Source organism: Muntiacus reevesi, chromosome 14 (assembly GCF_963930625.1).
Source record: "Muntiacus reevesi chromosome 14, mMunRee1.1, whole genome shotgun sequence".
Lineage (NCBI taxonomy): Eukaryota > Metazoa > Chordata > Mammalia > Artiodactyla > Cervidae > Muntiacus > Muntiacus reevesi.
Window position 1 is genome coordinate 64,948,860 of NC_089262.1, and position 15,282 is coordinate 64,964,141.

Below are 15,282 nucleotides of genomic sequence, written 5' to 3' on the forward strand. Positions count from 1 at the left end.
CTTACATGGTTCCATTTATGTCCCAATGAAAACACTGGCTCTTTTCCTTCACCTCATCTCCAGATGCAGACGTCTATTAACTCTATACACTGGCACTGAGGAGCCTAATTTTAAATGTCAGTCACTCAAGTGTGGGTATAAGAATAGAAAACACACTGGAACCTAAGTTAGGAAACTTGGGCTTTCAGTTTGACTACACCGTTCAGTCAGCTGGATGAGTCTGAGTATTACACTCTGTCTCTCTTAGCCTTAGTTTTCCTCTTCAACAAATGAGGATATATCCAAGCTATCCTGGGTTGTGAGGATCAGATGCACATGTCTTTGCCAATTATAAACCATGGAGATGACATAAAGAGGCAGAGCATGAACATTTATAGAATGCTTACTACTTTCAAGGTTAATTCTCTCAATCCCATGAGATAGACTCTGGTTCTCAAATGAGGAAACAAACTATAAAAATGAAGTTAAAGTTTCCAAAAGACAGGCAATTAGTATGATTTAGATTCAAGCCTCTCTGACTGAAGGCAACCCATTCCAGCTGCAGGTTAAGCAACTGCATATTTTGCTTACCTCTACACTAGACTGTAAACTTTCTAAGGGTAGTGACCGCACGTACGTCTTTTCCTCCACACACTGTTCTCAGTGGGTGCTCGATGCACTGTGTGTTTCTGGCAGGATGAAACGAGATCAAGGGTGATAGGCAGCAAGTCTCTCCTTGCTTACAAAGAAGCAGCCTTGATGATTTTTTCCAGTGTAAGTCACTGAGAAGAACTGCCACTCAAATTCCAATCAGTTAAACAGGGGTAGGGATCAATGAGCTAAGGAATATCTTAAGTAATTACCAAATACAATTCTCTTAGAATTGCAAAGTTAAAAGTGACAGGGTTTATGGGTAATAAGAATGCTACCATTAATAGGAATCTTCCTGTCAGTGCTGCTAATAAACAGCAAGTCATGTTTGACAATAGAATATTTATGGCAGCAATAAACAGAACACTCACAGGAAGAATCTCATCTGCCAAAGACACATTTTCTGCAGAATTGCATCTGTGCACTTTGTACCCAGGCCAGCCTCACTGCCTTTTAATTACATTCTAAGGAAGAAGATTAAGAATGATTTTTAAAAACTTTTTTCAATAAAGAAAAAATGAAAGTTCATCTGAATACTTAAATTTCCCTATAGGAATTCAATTCAAAGCTAGCCATAGCCCTTACAAAAATATGTAATATTTTTTTAAAGGTAAACAGATACATCATCTTCATAATTTTCTTTCTTCACTAAGAGACCAGGATTCTTGTAAGCTGCACCATTTTGGTTGGGTAGTAGTACCAGGTTAGATTTCAGAGGCCTGTCGACAACAGTTCATAACAGTACATGTGGTTAATGGTGGTTAACAGTAACAGTAGTAGAAGTCTAGAAGAGTAAGAGAATTTAATAAAAGTCACACATGGAACATATAAATGGTAGAACTTTTGGATTCAAATCCAAACTTCAAAGGTCTGTGTGACTTGAAAGTATAAGCTCTTTTCACTAGGCTAAATCATATCCATTCAATTTGAAATATGCCAAATGATTCTACAGAGATCACTAGCTTCTTGAGGTACAAGTGAAACTGGAACTAGGCCCAAGAAGGGACAGGGAAACTGTTCTTTTAGGAGGCATCAATTCATTAATGAGCTTTCATCACATTCAGGACTGAGCAAACTCCACAGACTGGCAGATATGAACTTGCAAACAAAATGCCCAGAAAATCTGTGTGTATCCATGTGGTTACAAAAACACTGATGTAAGTGAAGATGGATGGTCTCACTGACAGTTAGCTTGGGCAAGAAAAAGTCGAAAGAATGGTGTATATTAGAGATGGTCAAATTTTTGAAAAAAATCTGTATCTTCAGAAGAGAAGAATAACCTAGTTGAGAATGCCCTGGTTTTTTAAGTTACAGGTACCACACACTTTAGCAGCTAGTGGGCAAAGTAGCACCAAGTATTACTTCAATTCAAGGCATCAAGTATTTGCTGAGTAATACTGTATTTCCTCAATCTTAAAACATCATTGATTATAAAGAATATGATTATTATATGTACTACTAAGAAAGAGTTTTAAAATATCAAATTATAAAACATTTTATTTTCAGAAGTGTTAAAATGTGATGAAATTTCTATTTTAAAATCAAAGTAGTGTATTAGATGCATGACTTCACTAAGCACAAGAGGGTGGATAACGGTACTGCGCTAGGCAATTACGTAAAAGCCATACATGCTTACAACATTACGGACAGAATTAGATCCTGATGACAGAAGAAAGCTCACAGATAAGAAAATTACCTGATGGAAATTACTGTAGGTATGATAGGTATATGGTGTAATGACTGAAATATTAGTGATTTCAAAAGTAGAATTATGCCCATGAACCGTACTAGACTAAAAAAATCCAAACAGGTACAACCAAAACGAAGCATCTTAAGGGATACTAGTAACTGCTTGTAAGGAATAAGAGTTTAGTTACTTAAGGTTTAGCCACTAACAGGAGAGGTAACAATATGGGTCTAACGTCTGCTATGTGATGAAGTTTTGAAACTATAGAGAAAGGAAACAAAACTGTTCTAATAGCTAATAACTTACAGTTTAATAGGAGAGAGGACTAGTCAATACTAGGCTATATTATGTTTATCCCCAGAAAAACAGAAAAGAACTAGGTGTCCAAGAACACTAAAAAAGAGAAAAGGAACAAAAATGAAGCATTTAGTAGCATCTACCATGTGACTGGGTCAGTAATACCAGGTGTTTTATTACTATTAGATAACATAGATATATTGTTATATATTTATTATATTATTTGAAAGTGAAAGTGAAAGTTGCTCAGTTGTGTCTGACTCTTTGCGACCCCATGGACTATAAAGTCCCTGGAATTTTCCAGGCCAGAATACTGGAGTGGGTAGCCCTTCCCTTCTCCAGGCGATCTTTCCAACCCAGGAATCGAACCAGGGTCTCCTGTATTGCAGGCGGATTCTTTACCAACTGAGCTATCAGGGAAGCCCTATTATTGAATCTTTACGAAAGTCTAAGAGATATATAATATTCCCTTCCTACAAATAAAGAAACTGAGCCTTAGCGAAATTAAATGACTCCTTCGAGTTCTTTCAGTTAACACAGTGATAAGGATTATAATTAATAATTACTTCAGGATGGCTCTACCAAGTTTTTAGCGAAACCTGAAAATTTAAGAGAACTAAGTGAGTTATAACAGGTCAAATGAAGAGAACAGCATATGTGGCGATTCAGTGAAAGATTATGAAGGGTATCAAAAAAGTGAAAGTCGCTCTGTTGTGTCCAGACTCTCTGGGGCGCCATGGACCAGAGGTTGCCAGGTTCCTCTGTCCATGGGATTTTCCAGGCAAGAATACTGAAGTGGGTAGCCACTTCCTTCTCCAGGGGATCTTCCCAACCCAGGGATTGAACCCAGGTCTCCCGCATTACAGGAAGACTATCATCTGAGCCACCAGGGAAGCCTGAAGGGTATCAAGGGGAAGGCAAAACAAATTTTCTTGGCCCAAGTATAAAGTACAAATTGGGGTTGAGTTGTGGATCAGGAAATTAGTTTTGGGAACTCATTAAGTTAAGTACCATTAAAAAACTCATGTTTAAATCAACCCAAGAAGCATGTGATTCTGGGTTTTTGGGAAGTGAAATGATAAGATCAAAATAATACTCAAGGAAGGTAACCTTGTGAAGCATGAATCTATAAAGAACTGAGAGAAGGCCTGCATTAAGTGGGGTACAGAGGAGGAATAGAAGATTCTCCCAGTTGATGCTAGTATAAAAACAAATAGAGCAGATAAATAATGGGATGACTTTTCCAAAGATGATAGAGACAGCAAACAAAGAAATACATCAACATTTCTTTTGATGAGAAATGTTAATAGAAGTATGCCTGAGGGATGTAGCTGAAACTAGTTTTATTTAACATTCTGAAAACCATCTGGAGATGGTGATATTCACTGAAATAAAATGATACATTTTAATACTATTTCACAAAAGCAGAATTACTACTGTTTATTACTAAATACTTCCTGTAACAGACATATCCAGTTTTTTTTTTTTTTTTTTTTAGTAATAATTCTGCATGATTACAGTATCTATATCTACATCGGGCAATTATAACATTCATAGTGCTTTTTGTAGTTATTCTTGCCTTAAGTGTTCAGGATCCACTTATTGAACAACAGGAAACAGACACTGTAAGATCCTAAACTAAAAACCGCAACATATCCAGTTTTACTTCCATCCTTTCCCGTTACTTCATACTAGACTCTTGTCTCATCTTTCATCCTCTACTCTCTCCTGATGCCCCACCTCATTCAGGATTCACCAAATCCTGCTGTACAGGAACCATGGGAGACAGTCTTAGAAAGTTAGTCTGAAGCCAAATGGAAGGAGTTCTTTTTGCAGCAGGTAACCTGAGCCAGCGTCATGGTTTCTGAGTTTAGACTATGCACCTGCACAGAGTTCTGTGGGTACAAAGGCCTCTGCTTGGTTCAGTGTTCTGCTGCTGAGGACTTTAAATTCTTAATCATTTATAAACAGTGCACATCACATTTTCATTTCATACTGGGCCCCATGGATGACGTATGTGGTCTTGCAATAACATGAAGAAGTTATTAATTCTAAGAATTGTTGAAGTTCACATTATCAGTAGAGAAAATGAATTTGGATAAATTCATGAATTAATGTAGAATTCTTAATTAGGTGTGTTTTTAAAAATTTTAGCTAAAGACTATCTTTTGGGTTTTCTCAAACCTTTGAGGATGATGTAATAAGGGCAGCTACCAACAGAGGGCCTAACAGAAAATGAAATTTCCTTTCTCATTATTATCTATCTGAAACTCAGAGACATGTTAACTGCTATAAATCTGAGTAAACAATGAATTGCAATAGAAATGTCGACCAATTATTTTTTAAAGGAAGAAAAACTTGAAATAATGATTAAAAACCAAACAGAATTATGAATGAAATGTGACACTTCCCTCTCTCTCAGCATTTAAAAAAAATAAGTTTATTTGATAGCTCTCTATGACCCTTATTCTCACTCCAGTTTTCCCGGCAGCTTCCTTGTCCTAATCACTTAAACAATCTTACATCTTTCCCAATTAGACAGAAACCAGAATTTACCACTGGAAAACATATCAAAGCAGGAAAAGGATACCCAAGTGTTAAACCTTACTGTGAAGGGTTACCCCAGGAAAGAGTCATTTCAATCCTGTGTCTCTTAGAAAAAGCTATTTAGAATCTGGAATTCTTGAAATTTAATCTTGGAAAATTAAAAAGTACATTAAAAAGTCACTAGATAGGTTTGCTAAATTTGTCATATATGCCACATATAATGAATCTGCTAGGAGAACAAACTTTTTCTCAAAAAGGTCAATGGATTTTAAAGTTACAACAAACTTGCCAATTTAGAAAGCTTCAAATTTACCAACAGAAACCTTGGGAAAAAATGCAACAATGGCTTTCCAGTTAAAATCTGGGGACTTAACAAATGGTAGCCTCCTCACACACATTATTATTTAGAAAACTAGACTATTTCTAAAAATGTCAAATCTGCCTTTTCTAAGTGAAGACAAATTCCCTCAGAGAAGATTCTGTAGGAGAAATATTCAGATTTTCTGTTGAGGGCATTCAGTTCTATTTTCTAATTAACTTAAGGCAGAAGTCTTCAAAATATGGTCCGGGAGCCACCAGCATCAGCTGAGAACTAATGAAAATGCAAATTCTCAGGCCTCGGTCTAACACCTCTTAAAACAGAAACTCTGGGGGTAGTGGGGCCCTGTAATTTGTATTTTAACAAGAACTCCAGAAATTCTATCACTAAAGTTTAGACTGCCTTAGGTAAATAAACATGAGGCTAAAAGTACTTCCTAAAAATGAGGACCTTTGTGATTTCAATTCCTAAACAAGCAGTCAGATAGAAGAACACCAAAATTCAGAGACTGGCTTTGAGGACCGTAAATAATGAGTAAGATTCATGCTGAAGAAGATCAAAATACAAAAAACAAAACAATAATTATTTGAAAACATGCATTATAAAAATAATAAGAAACATTAAAAAATTTTACAGTAAGATAACATGCTTTTCATTTATTTGTTACTAGTATTTTCAATAAATGTTTTGAATATTAATATATAAACAGATTTCCATTTATAAAGGTCAGTTGATGATGATTTTTATCTTGCTTCTATCACTGAGCCATCTTATTTTTAACACAAAAATAACGTATTGTTTTAAAATCAGGATTTAAAACCACATTACAATGAAGAAATCGATTAGAAACAACAAAACATGCATTAGGTAACCAGCAACTGCACTGAAATAGATACACCACTCACATATTCCATTATGTAAATGAATTCAAAGATATTTCATGACTGATCAGCTAGAAGGGACATAATGATTTATAATTCAAATAACTGAGCACTGAAATCAAATTGAGTTAATATATATTTCTAAATATGCAAACCTGAAATAATTGTTAAAAAATATAAATCAATGTACCCAAGTTGAAATTATGCCCATCCCTTGGTTTAAAATGCTACAGCTTTTAAACTTTTATCTAATAAGCTTTTGGAAAATATGATTTTTTATTAACTTCAAAAAGGAGTGCTCAAAAGCAATAAGTGACTTGTAAAATAAAAGATTATAGTCAGGATTAAAGAACACATAAAAGATGTAAATGACAGGAAAGGATCTTAAATGGCAGGTACAAATAAATTAGGCCTTATGTAAATTAAACAAAAAAGAATACAAATCAAATCAATTTTATATTAGATTTCAATTTCAACCTAAAAAATAGGGTAAATCTAAACACAGATATGTACCATAAAATAACATAGGCTTCTTTCCAGATAATACGCTCTCAAAGTAATACATTGTGAAAAGGCCAGAGTTTGCAATACTAGGAAGTACTTATAAACCACTTCATATGTTAGAAATAAAGAGTATTTCAGCATTATTATTAAAAAAATACAGGTTGAGTTTTTTTTTTAATAAGAAAAAATACATATCTTAAAAAGCCAAAATGACCACTGGAATTGGGTTGTACATCACTTTCCAGTAAAAAGGAAAAACAGCCTGGACAGGTGTAATTTATCATTTTTCTGATTTAATATCAAAGAAATATATTAAAATAATAAAAAGAATCCTGAAATCCTCAAAATTTGTAGTGATAAATAGCCCTCCCTGTCTTTATTGCATTATACCTACTAACAGAAATATTGCATGGTGGATTTTGCCAGACAAGGACGATTATTTTCCAATAAAAAGTTGCATATTAAATTCCAGCACAAAAGTGGGTGTCTAATACTTTGGAAATCTTTTATGGTTTGCAAAGGAACACAATTTTAAACTTAACTAATATAAACATATTCCTGGAGTGAACCCACATTAAAGATTGCCATCCAATGCCACCCATTTTCAGAATGCTGTCTTCATATTAAAATATCAGCTAATCTTAGTGGTTAACTAAACTAACACTTATTTTTCACAACTCCTATATATTTGATAGTTAGCATATAAAAGATAATCAACATGCTTCTCTCTCATTGGTAGAAACATTACACCACTATCAACTATGATCTAATAAGAAAGGATGATTCTGGTTTTAGATTTTAAAAATCTGGTAAAGAGAGACCTGAACATTTAATGTGTAATGGGAAATCTTATTTTAGAGTAAACAAGATGTTGATTTGGTAGAGGAAACAATCAAGGAAGTGGTCAAAAGCCTTATAATTCCCTTTCTATTACTCTTTTGTGCCTACTAACTAGAGAAAATAAAATTCAATTCAATTGAAATGAACACTGAAGAAATACTGACTCTTAGGAATTCAGTTTTTATAAAATAACAGTTTTTAGAATATATTGATCTTCTTAAGATTAGTTATATGTGTTATTTTAAAACAACACCATCCTGACAGTTATGAAAAATTATGGATTAAAACATATGTGGTTGCCTACTTTCTTACGTATCCATTTATAAACCTGGGTGGGTATAAATGTAACTTTTGCTAGTTAGAAATCTATATATCCATATAAATTCAATTGTGATTCTGAATAAAATGTTTCATATTATGTAGCTAATATAAATCTTTCAAAATTATGCATTTATAGATAAGGCTAAATGAAAGGCTTTTTACTTAAGAAAAACACTTGAAAAATTACAAATAAGGAAAATAACTTGGCCAACAGAATGCACCAGTTAGGTTTGTTTATATACATTATCAGATATAGTAAAAAGGATATCCAACAGAAAGGTCATTTAGGAACTGAAGCGTCCTTGAAATTACAGGCTCACATCTTCCCCAGTATTTAAGGTTTGTAACACTAAATATGAAAAAAAATTTTTTAATTATAATTAAGGTATTTGCTTGTGTAGGGAGAACATGGAAATACACATCATTCATGTAAGTTGACCTACATCACAAATATCTCATGAAGTGGGTTTAAATATCAATGGAACATTTTCTATTCTTTTCATTTTGTGTTCAAAATTATACACAATCGATGCACAAGAAACACTGTTCTCCAAATGGTCTATTATTCTATAAATTTATTTTTGTAAATTAAACTTGCCTAGATGTTTCACAAAAGAAACATTAAGTTTGTATCCAAAACAAACACAGTAGGGAGTGACAATAGGAGTTTCAAAGGAAGTCAAGTAGAGACTTATACTCACTGCCAAGAAACGAACCATCAAATTTGGGGTTCCAAAACTTACTTTTTATGATCATGTTTGTTTATCTTGCTTTGTTCTCTGCAAGTAAGACAGTGCTATCTATCTGTTACACAGAGGAAGTAAGGTGTCAAGTGGAGGCATAGAACCTCAGGCTAAGTGTACAATGTTATATCTTGACCAGAAACCAGTTAACTCTACTAATATTACAAGGATAATTTAAGGACAGTTTCCAAGAACATGTCTCTGATAGCCATAGGATTCTACTGGAATCAATGAATGCCCTGTTTGAAGGCAACCAAATCTCTGTCAATGATTCCAATTTGTAATAATCTCTTGAGTTGGTCTTTAAAATTGAGTACTTTGTTTTTAATTTTAAAAAAGGTTGCCCACTGAACTGTTCAACAAAGTCTGTAAACTTCTCAAAACTGTTTTGATACTGCATACTGCAGTTGTATGGATACCTTGACAAATAACAATGTCTTTTGGATGGTGAATTTTAAATACATGAAATTAAATTTCAGATAAGAATAATGCTACCATTCTAAAATTAAAGCATAATTTTAAAAGTCTATTATTAAAAATTAATATTTATGAAGATATTTAAGCATAGTAAGAAGATCAAAGCAATACAGCAAAAGAAAAATCAAAGAATCAAAGCAGGGACTCACATTTTCGTCATGAATGTTTCTAGAACATGGTTGTCATCTGTTATTCCTAAGACTTCTGACATACGGGCATATACCTGCATGAAAACATTTAATTGTCAAAAGTTTATAATTAATGTATATTTTCTACAGACTATTCAAACTGAATAAATGTAAAGATTTAATATGCTGTTATATTCACAATGATGCAGGGAACAAGTGGGGAGAATAGAATAGGAGATTTAAAAAAATTTTTATAACTCCTCTTTTTCCTCCAGGAAGCACTTCCCTTATTTGAAATATATACACACCCACAAAAACCCACATTCACCTACTAACTTTAGTCCCAGCATACCACATGATTTCTTTTTTCTCAAAGTGGTAACAAACTCATCTCAAAGATGGGCTAGAAAGTAGAGTGCCTCAATAAAAGATTCCAACATTTAAAAAATTTACATCTATTCCAGGTTTTGGCAAGCCATCAAATAATTTAGGATTATGTTAGGCAGTTATAAAAATAAGGATTACAAAAATAAGAGGAAGTTGAAGAATTTATAGAAATTCTCTTCAAATCTCTCTCAACAAGTTCCCCCAAATATAGAGATAGGTCTTACTTTCCATGCTGAGACTGAAACCCCAGACTCAGGGATTCTCTGCTGAACACACCGGGGCCTGAGAACACACTAAGCTTCCCATTAGGGGGTGCTGGTTGCAGAGGTTGGGGTGTAACACTTCAGTCCCAACCGCAGCCAACTTGAGCTTATAAATACATATCCCAGTGCAAGTGGGAAAATGCCACTGGCAGCCAATGGAATAGTCCCTAAAAGCCTGGCAAAGCTGAGAGGTGGATTGACACCTTCACATTCCCTGATACTCTGGTGTGATTCCAGGTTCTCTCTGCCAGACACCAGCTGTACGGGATTTCTCATCTCTGATTTGACCTCCTGTGATTCTGTTCTCTTACTTTCTCCTGATCTGCCTTTTTCCTATGGTATGGCAACTTAGCTTTCACTTATTCTGCCTTTTGCTTTTCATATGTAAACACTACCTTGATGTATGTCATTGGTTGTGAAGGTGAGATCACAGGACACTACACATCATCCAGAGTTACATGGTAATACAGGGGAGGAAAGCGGCCCAATTGCAGAGATCTCATGTTTGGATTTTAAACATTATTTAACCAGAAGTTTGTGTTCCAAGCTTTTGACTTAAGTCCTATGACCAGAAGCTCCTCAGGCCAGTAGAGTGAATCAGGGGGAGAAAAAGATGGAAAGGAAGCGGGCAGGTGAAAGAGGGGGCAGAAAGGTGGAGAGACGCTGGGGGAGAAAGAAAGAAAGGAAGATGGAGATTCAAATTCCTGTTAACTTCTGCTAACTTCTGAGCCCTGGTTAAAAAGCACTTCAATTCTACTATCTGTGACTTTGCTCATGAGAATAGGCCTTTATCTCTTGTAAGATCAAAGCTATCACTGTTTTTGAAAGATGTTTGCTGGAAAGAGGGAGCTAGGGAGAAAGAACCTACAGAAGTTAGTTACCATCAAATCCTCAATCATCAGAGAGCTTTCAGCACATAGAAGGCTCAAAGGAAGAATGGCTGTAAAAAGGGAAGTTTCCCTTATCTCAACATGATCTAAAATCTCTCGTGAATGGGAATAATTTGGGTCCCTTGGAAAACCTGATATTGATATGATTATGGCACACAGGGCCCTTCACAACTTGGCCCCAACCTACCTCATCTTCTATCATTTCCCTCAACTTAAAGTCACAATGAAATACTTCCGAAACGCTGAGGCTTGTCGTGCAATTACAGAGCTCTATATGTTCACAAGCTGTTTATTTTTTCTGAATCAGCCTTCTTCTTCCTGTTCCTCTGATTCTCACTGAGAAGTCATCTCTGAATTCTCCTTCCATTTCCAGGTAGGATAAGTTGCACTCTCCTTTATGTTCCTATAGTATCTGGTCCATTTCTCTAGCATGGTGCTTTTCACACTGTAATTGTTTAGGTGTCCATATCTCTTACTACATTTTATTTTTGTAAAATAAAATTTTACATTTTCAAGATTTTACAAATGCTCTTTTTTATGGCAAAGATCAAATTAATTTGATTTTGCCCCATGCTACATTGAATAATAAAAATAACAAAAATGTGATTTTAAACATTTAAACATATTAAAAATATTTTAAAATTGCTAGTTCCTATAAGGAAGTTTTCTGTTGTGTCTCTGGCATTCAAGAAAGAAAGAATCTAAGCAGGCAGGTCTATTGTGCTCTGTTGTCAAAACAGCTTCTCAAAGCATCAGATATGACCCAATAAGATGCTAAAAAAACAGTCAACATTGACACATGGCAGTGCTTTAATCCACAATTATCCTTGTAACTTGCACCATTCCTTTTATCATCCATTAGCTTTGATTCCCATTATCCCATCTAGAACTGTGTCAACGCTTTTGTCCCTAGGGATTTCTCTCCACTACTAGGATCTGACAGTCAAGCTTGAGTACTAAACAGGATCATTACCTCTTAAATCCACTTATCTGATCTACTGAATAGTAAATTGAAAAGCTCATTAAGAGCAACAATCTGATTTGTTTTCACGTGTGACAGGGTCATTTAAAATCAATGTATGATTACTGCATTTCTGTTAAAAGACCATCTCACATTTTCCAAGGTACCTTATCATGAATTCATAGAGCATGCAGATAATATGAAAATGTCTTTAAACATTTGAAATGCAGTTATACCATACATACACATAATTTGGGGGTGAGGACTAATTTGTCCAGTGAGCAAATATCTATAAAATTATTTATCATAAAGCACAATTCAATGAAAGTTTTCTACTGAAAAAATTCTAACACAGTATTTAGCGGTTTTCAACATTTTCTAAAACTTCTATCACGTCACCCAAAATAATTTTTATGACAGCAACAAGAAACTACATCACAATACATACTCATTTTAAGGAAAAATACAGGAGTTGGCATAGGAATGAAAGAAAAGGAAAAAGGCTCACTTTCAGTTCATAGACTCCTAATATTTTATTTCATAATCAATTAAGATAATTTGATCATAGTGAAAAATAAGCAAATACCTAAGAAATAAAAGACTAATAAGCCCATTTGTGTTGCCTATCTTTCTCTGAAGGATACAATGGAGTTGAATAAATTGTTATGCCTTTGGTTACATATTTCACACAGAGATGCACACATTGTAATCTAGTTTTTGCCTGTCAATCTGTGTCTTTCTCTCTTTTTTAAAGACAGCTGCTTTTTCCATTAGACTACAAACTCCTTGAGGACAGACATAATACTCTTTCATCTTGCATCCCTATTACTCAATAACTGTTGAATGTGTAACAAAAATGCACATTTTGGCTGATTCCATTTCATTCATAATTATTTTAACAAAAGGAAAAAACAAACAAAAAAAGGTGTGCTTTTATACGAAGAACTTTTTTTTCTGCAAAAATAATATTCCAAAGTCCACTCAGGTGACCACTTGCAAAGTTTCATTATTTAAAAAGATGTAGTTTTCAAAAATCATTATCATTTTTCAATTGAGATATACTTGATTTACAAAGCTGTGTTAGTTTCAGGTATATAGCAAAGTGATCCAGTTATACAGATTCTTTTATAGATAATTACAAGATATTGAACGTGGTTCCCTATGCTATATAGTAGATCCTTGTTGTTTACTATAGAAAGAAGTAATTTCAATGCTTAAATAATACTTCAGGAAGAAGCTCTCCTTGTAGATTCACTAAGAAGAGCTCTCTCTCCTCCTCTGGATACCCCGAGCATCCATTGTTGCAGGCCGATCAGTGGCACTTTTCACATAACAGAGTATGACCTTGCTGTGCTAATAATTTTCCATGTTAATAAGTGTTCTTATTAACTCCATTACTTCAAGCAAATGCTGCCTGAGGCCAGGGAAAATGTCTATTTTCTTTTTACATTTCCAGAAGTACTTAGTACACTGTCTTGATAAACTTAGCAACACAGAAAAGCATAGGTTTTGGCCCCAAAGATAACTGGATTTGAGTTTTGCCATTAATTAGGCGTTAAAGTCTCTGAATCTTGGTTTCCTATCTGAAAAACAAGAATGATAATAAGACCTACTTTATGGGCTTTGGGGAAGATTAAACGATGGTACCTAACAGAACCTGGCATTTACTACTATTCAACAAAAGCTGCTTCCCTTCCCAACCCCTTTCAGGGGCCCCTTCTAACGTATGCATGTGCTCAGTCGTGTCCAACTCTGCAATCCCATGGACTGTAGCCCACTAGGCTCCTCTGTCCATGGAATTTTCCAGGCAAGAGTACTGGAGTGGGTGGCCATTTCCTTCTCCAAACCCTTTCTAGTATATGCTAGTATTGTCAGCTACTACCTTTCCAAGAGAAAAGCGATTACATAAAAAGTAGCAGAAGGGTAAGTGCTTACCTTGAAGACTTTCACACAGAAAAAGGTGAAAACAAACCAAAACCCCCCTACAATTTGTATTAACTTTGAAATCTTTACGTATGTTCAGCCCACTATGTTTTCGTACGTGTTTGTCTGGCTGCTTCAGGTCTCAGCTGCAGCACAGGGATCTCTGTCCTGGCGCACGGGCTGAGCTGCTTCACAGCATGTGTAAGCTTTGCTCCCAGACCAGGGACGGAACCTGGGTCCTCTGCATTGCAAGGCAGATTATTAACCACTGGACCACCAGGGAAGTCCCAATGAACACATTCTAATCACGGTTAGAAATGGCATTTAAGAGCATAAAGCTTCAAATTTTCATGATACAAAACCAAATTCTTTCTACTTCTAGATAGTCATTATCTTAGAAGCTAGGAATATTACACATTTTAACCAGTCACCCATTTCTTTGGTTCTTGAAATACAGGAAGTCATTAGAAATGTAAGAAATTACCATTATTACAGGCATGCTCCTAAAACACTGTCTTAATATGTTTTCTTATCTCTATTCATTTTACTGTACAGCTTCTTTTAAACTTCAGAACAGAACATTTGGATACATGTATAATGCTTCAGTGACCCAATACGTTCTTTAATTTCTAAACTAACCAAGTGACAAATATCGCGTGAGCATATGCAGGTAGTTGAAATGATCTTAATCTGGTTTTTAAAAAAGAAGCCAGACAAGATAAGAAAACCAGACAAGGGAATACACACACAAACAGCAATAAGATTTTGAGCTATAAATTTAATAAAGAACAAAAGCATGCACTGTGATAATTTTTTAAATTGCCTTTTTTTCCAATCCTAATCCTTGGTCTTGGGTATCTGCAGAGTTGTCTCTAACATTCTGGTTATAACTTTGAAGAAACTAATTATGTCAATCCTTAAATTTGAAGTAGATTACAGGACTGGGAAACCCAGAATATTAGTTCCTAAAGGTTGTATGGATATATAATGACAGTCACAGAAATTCAATAACAGCCCTCTATGAAATGTACTCAAAAGCACCACATGAAACAAATTAAAAAGAACAATGAATCTCTCATCCTGCACAAATAAGAAAATAAGAGAAAACACTGGTTCTATATGTTTTCATAAGAGCTGTTATAATGAATTAAGATTTTGGATAATGAATCTTCAGAAAATTACAATAAGTTAATACCCTTGGGCCTTCTATAAATGCTTAAGATGTTATAACTTCTCAAAGAGCTTTTATAAGCAGGCTCAGGGTAGAAAATTAGTAGTGCTGTGGAAATCAACAAAATATTTTGCCACCAGATGACATATTTCCTGAACCAATTCAGTATAAAAGAATTCACATCCATTAATACAAAATTGATACCATAAAATTTTAAAAACTCAATTATAAATTTTAAAGTATAGTTTTAATCTATTGAAATGACTTATAAATCAAGATTTTTAACGGAACAATCTGTCACTGGAGAGGATTC

The 15,282-nt window shown here is 34.6% G+C and overlaps 1 protein-coding gene across 6 annotated transcripts in view; it reads right to left on the reverse strand.

The window, feature by feature from the left end:
* Positions 1–15,282, reverse strand: part of RANBP17 (RAN binding protein 17) — a 349,536-nt gene that overhangs the window by 94,542 nt on the left and 239,712 nt on the right. For all 6 annotated transcript variants that reach the window (XM_065905571.1, XM_065905573.1, XM_065905574.1 and 3 more), the window contains 2 exons: positions 9,396–9,469; positions 8,295–8,375 (listed from right to left, as the gene is read on the reverse strand). In XM_065905571.1, coding sequence (XP_065761643.1) covers positions 8,295–8,375; positions 9,396–9,469 — 155 coding nt within the window. The remainder of the gene's footprint in view (positions 1–8,294; positions 8,376–9,395; positions 9,470–15,282) is intronic.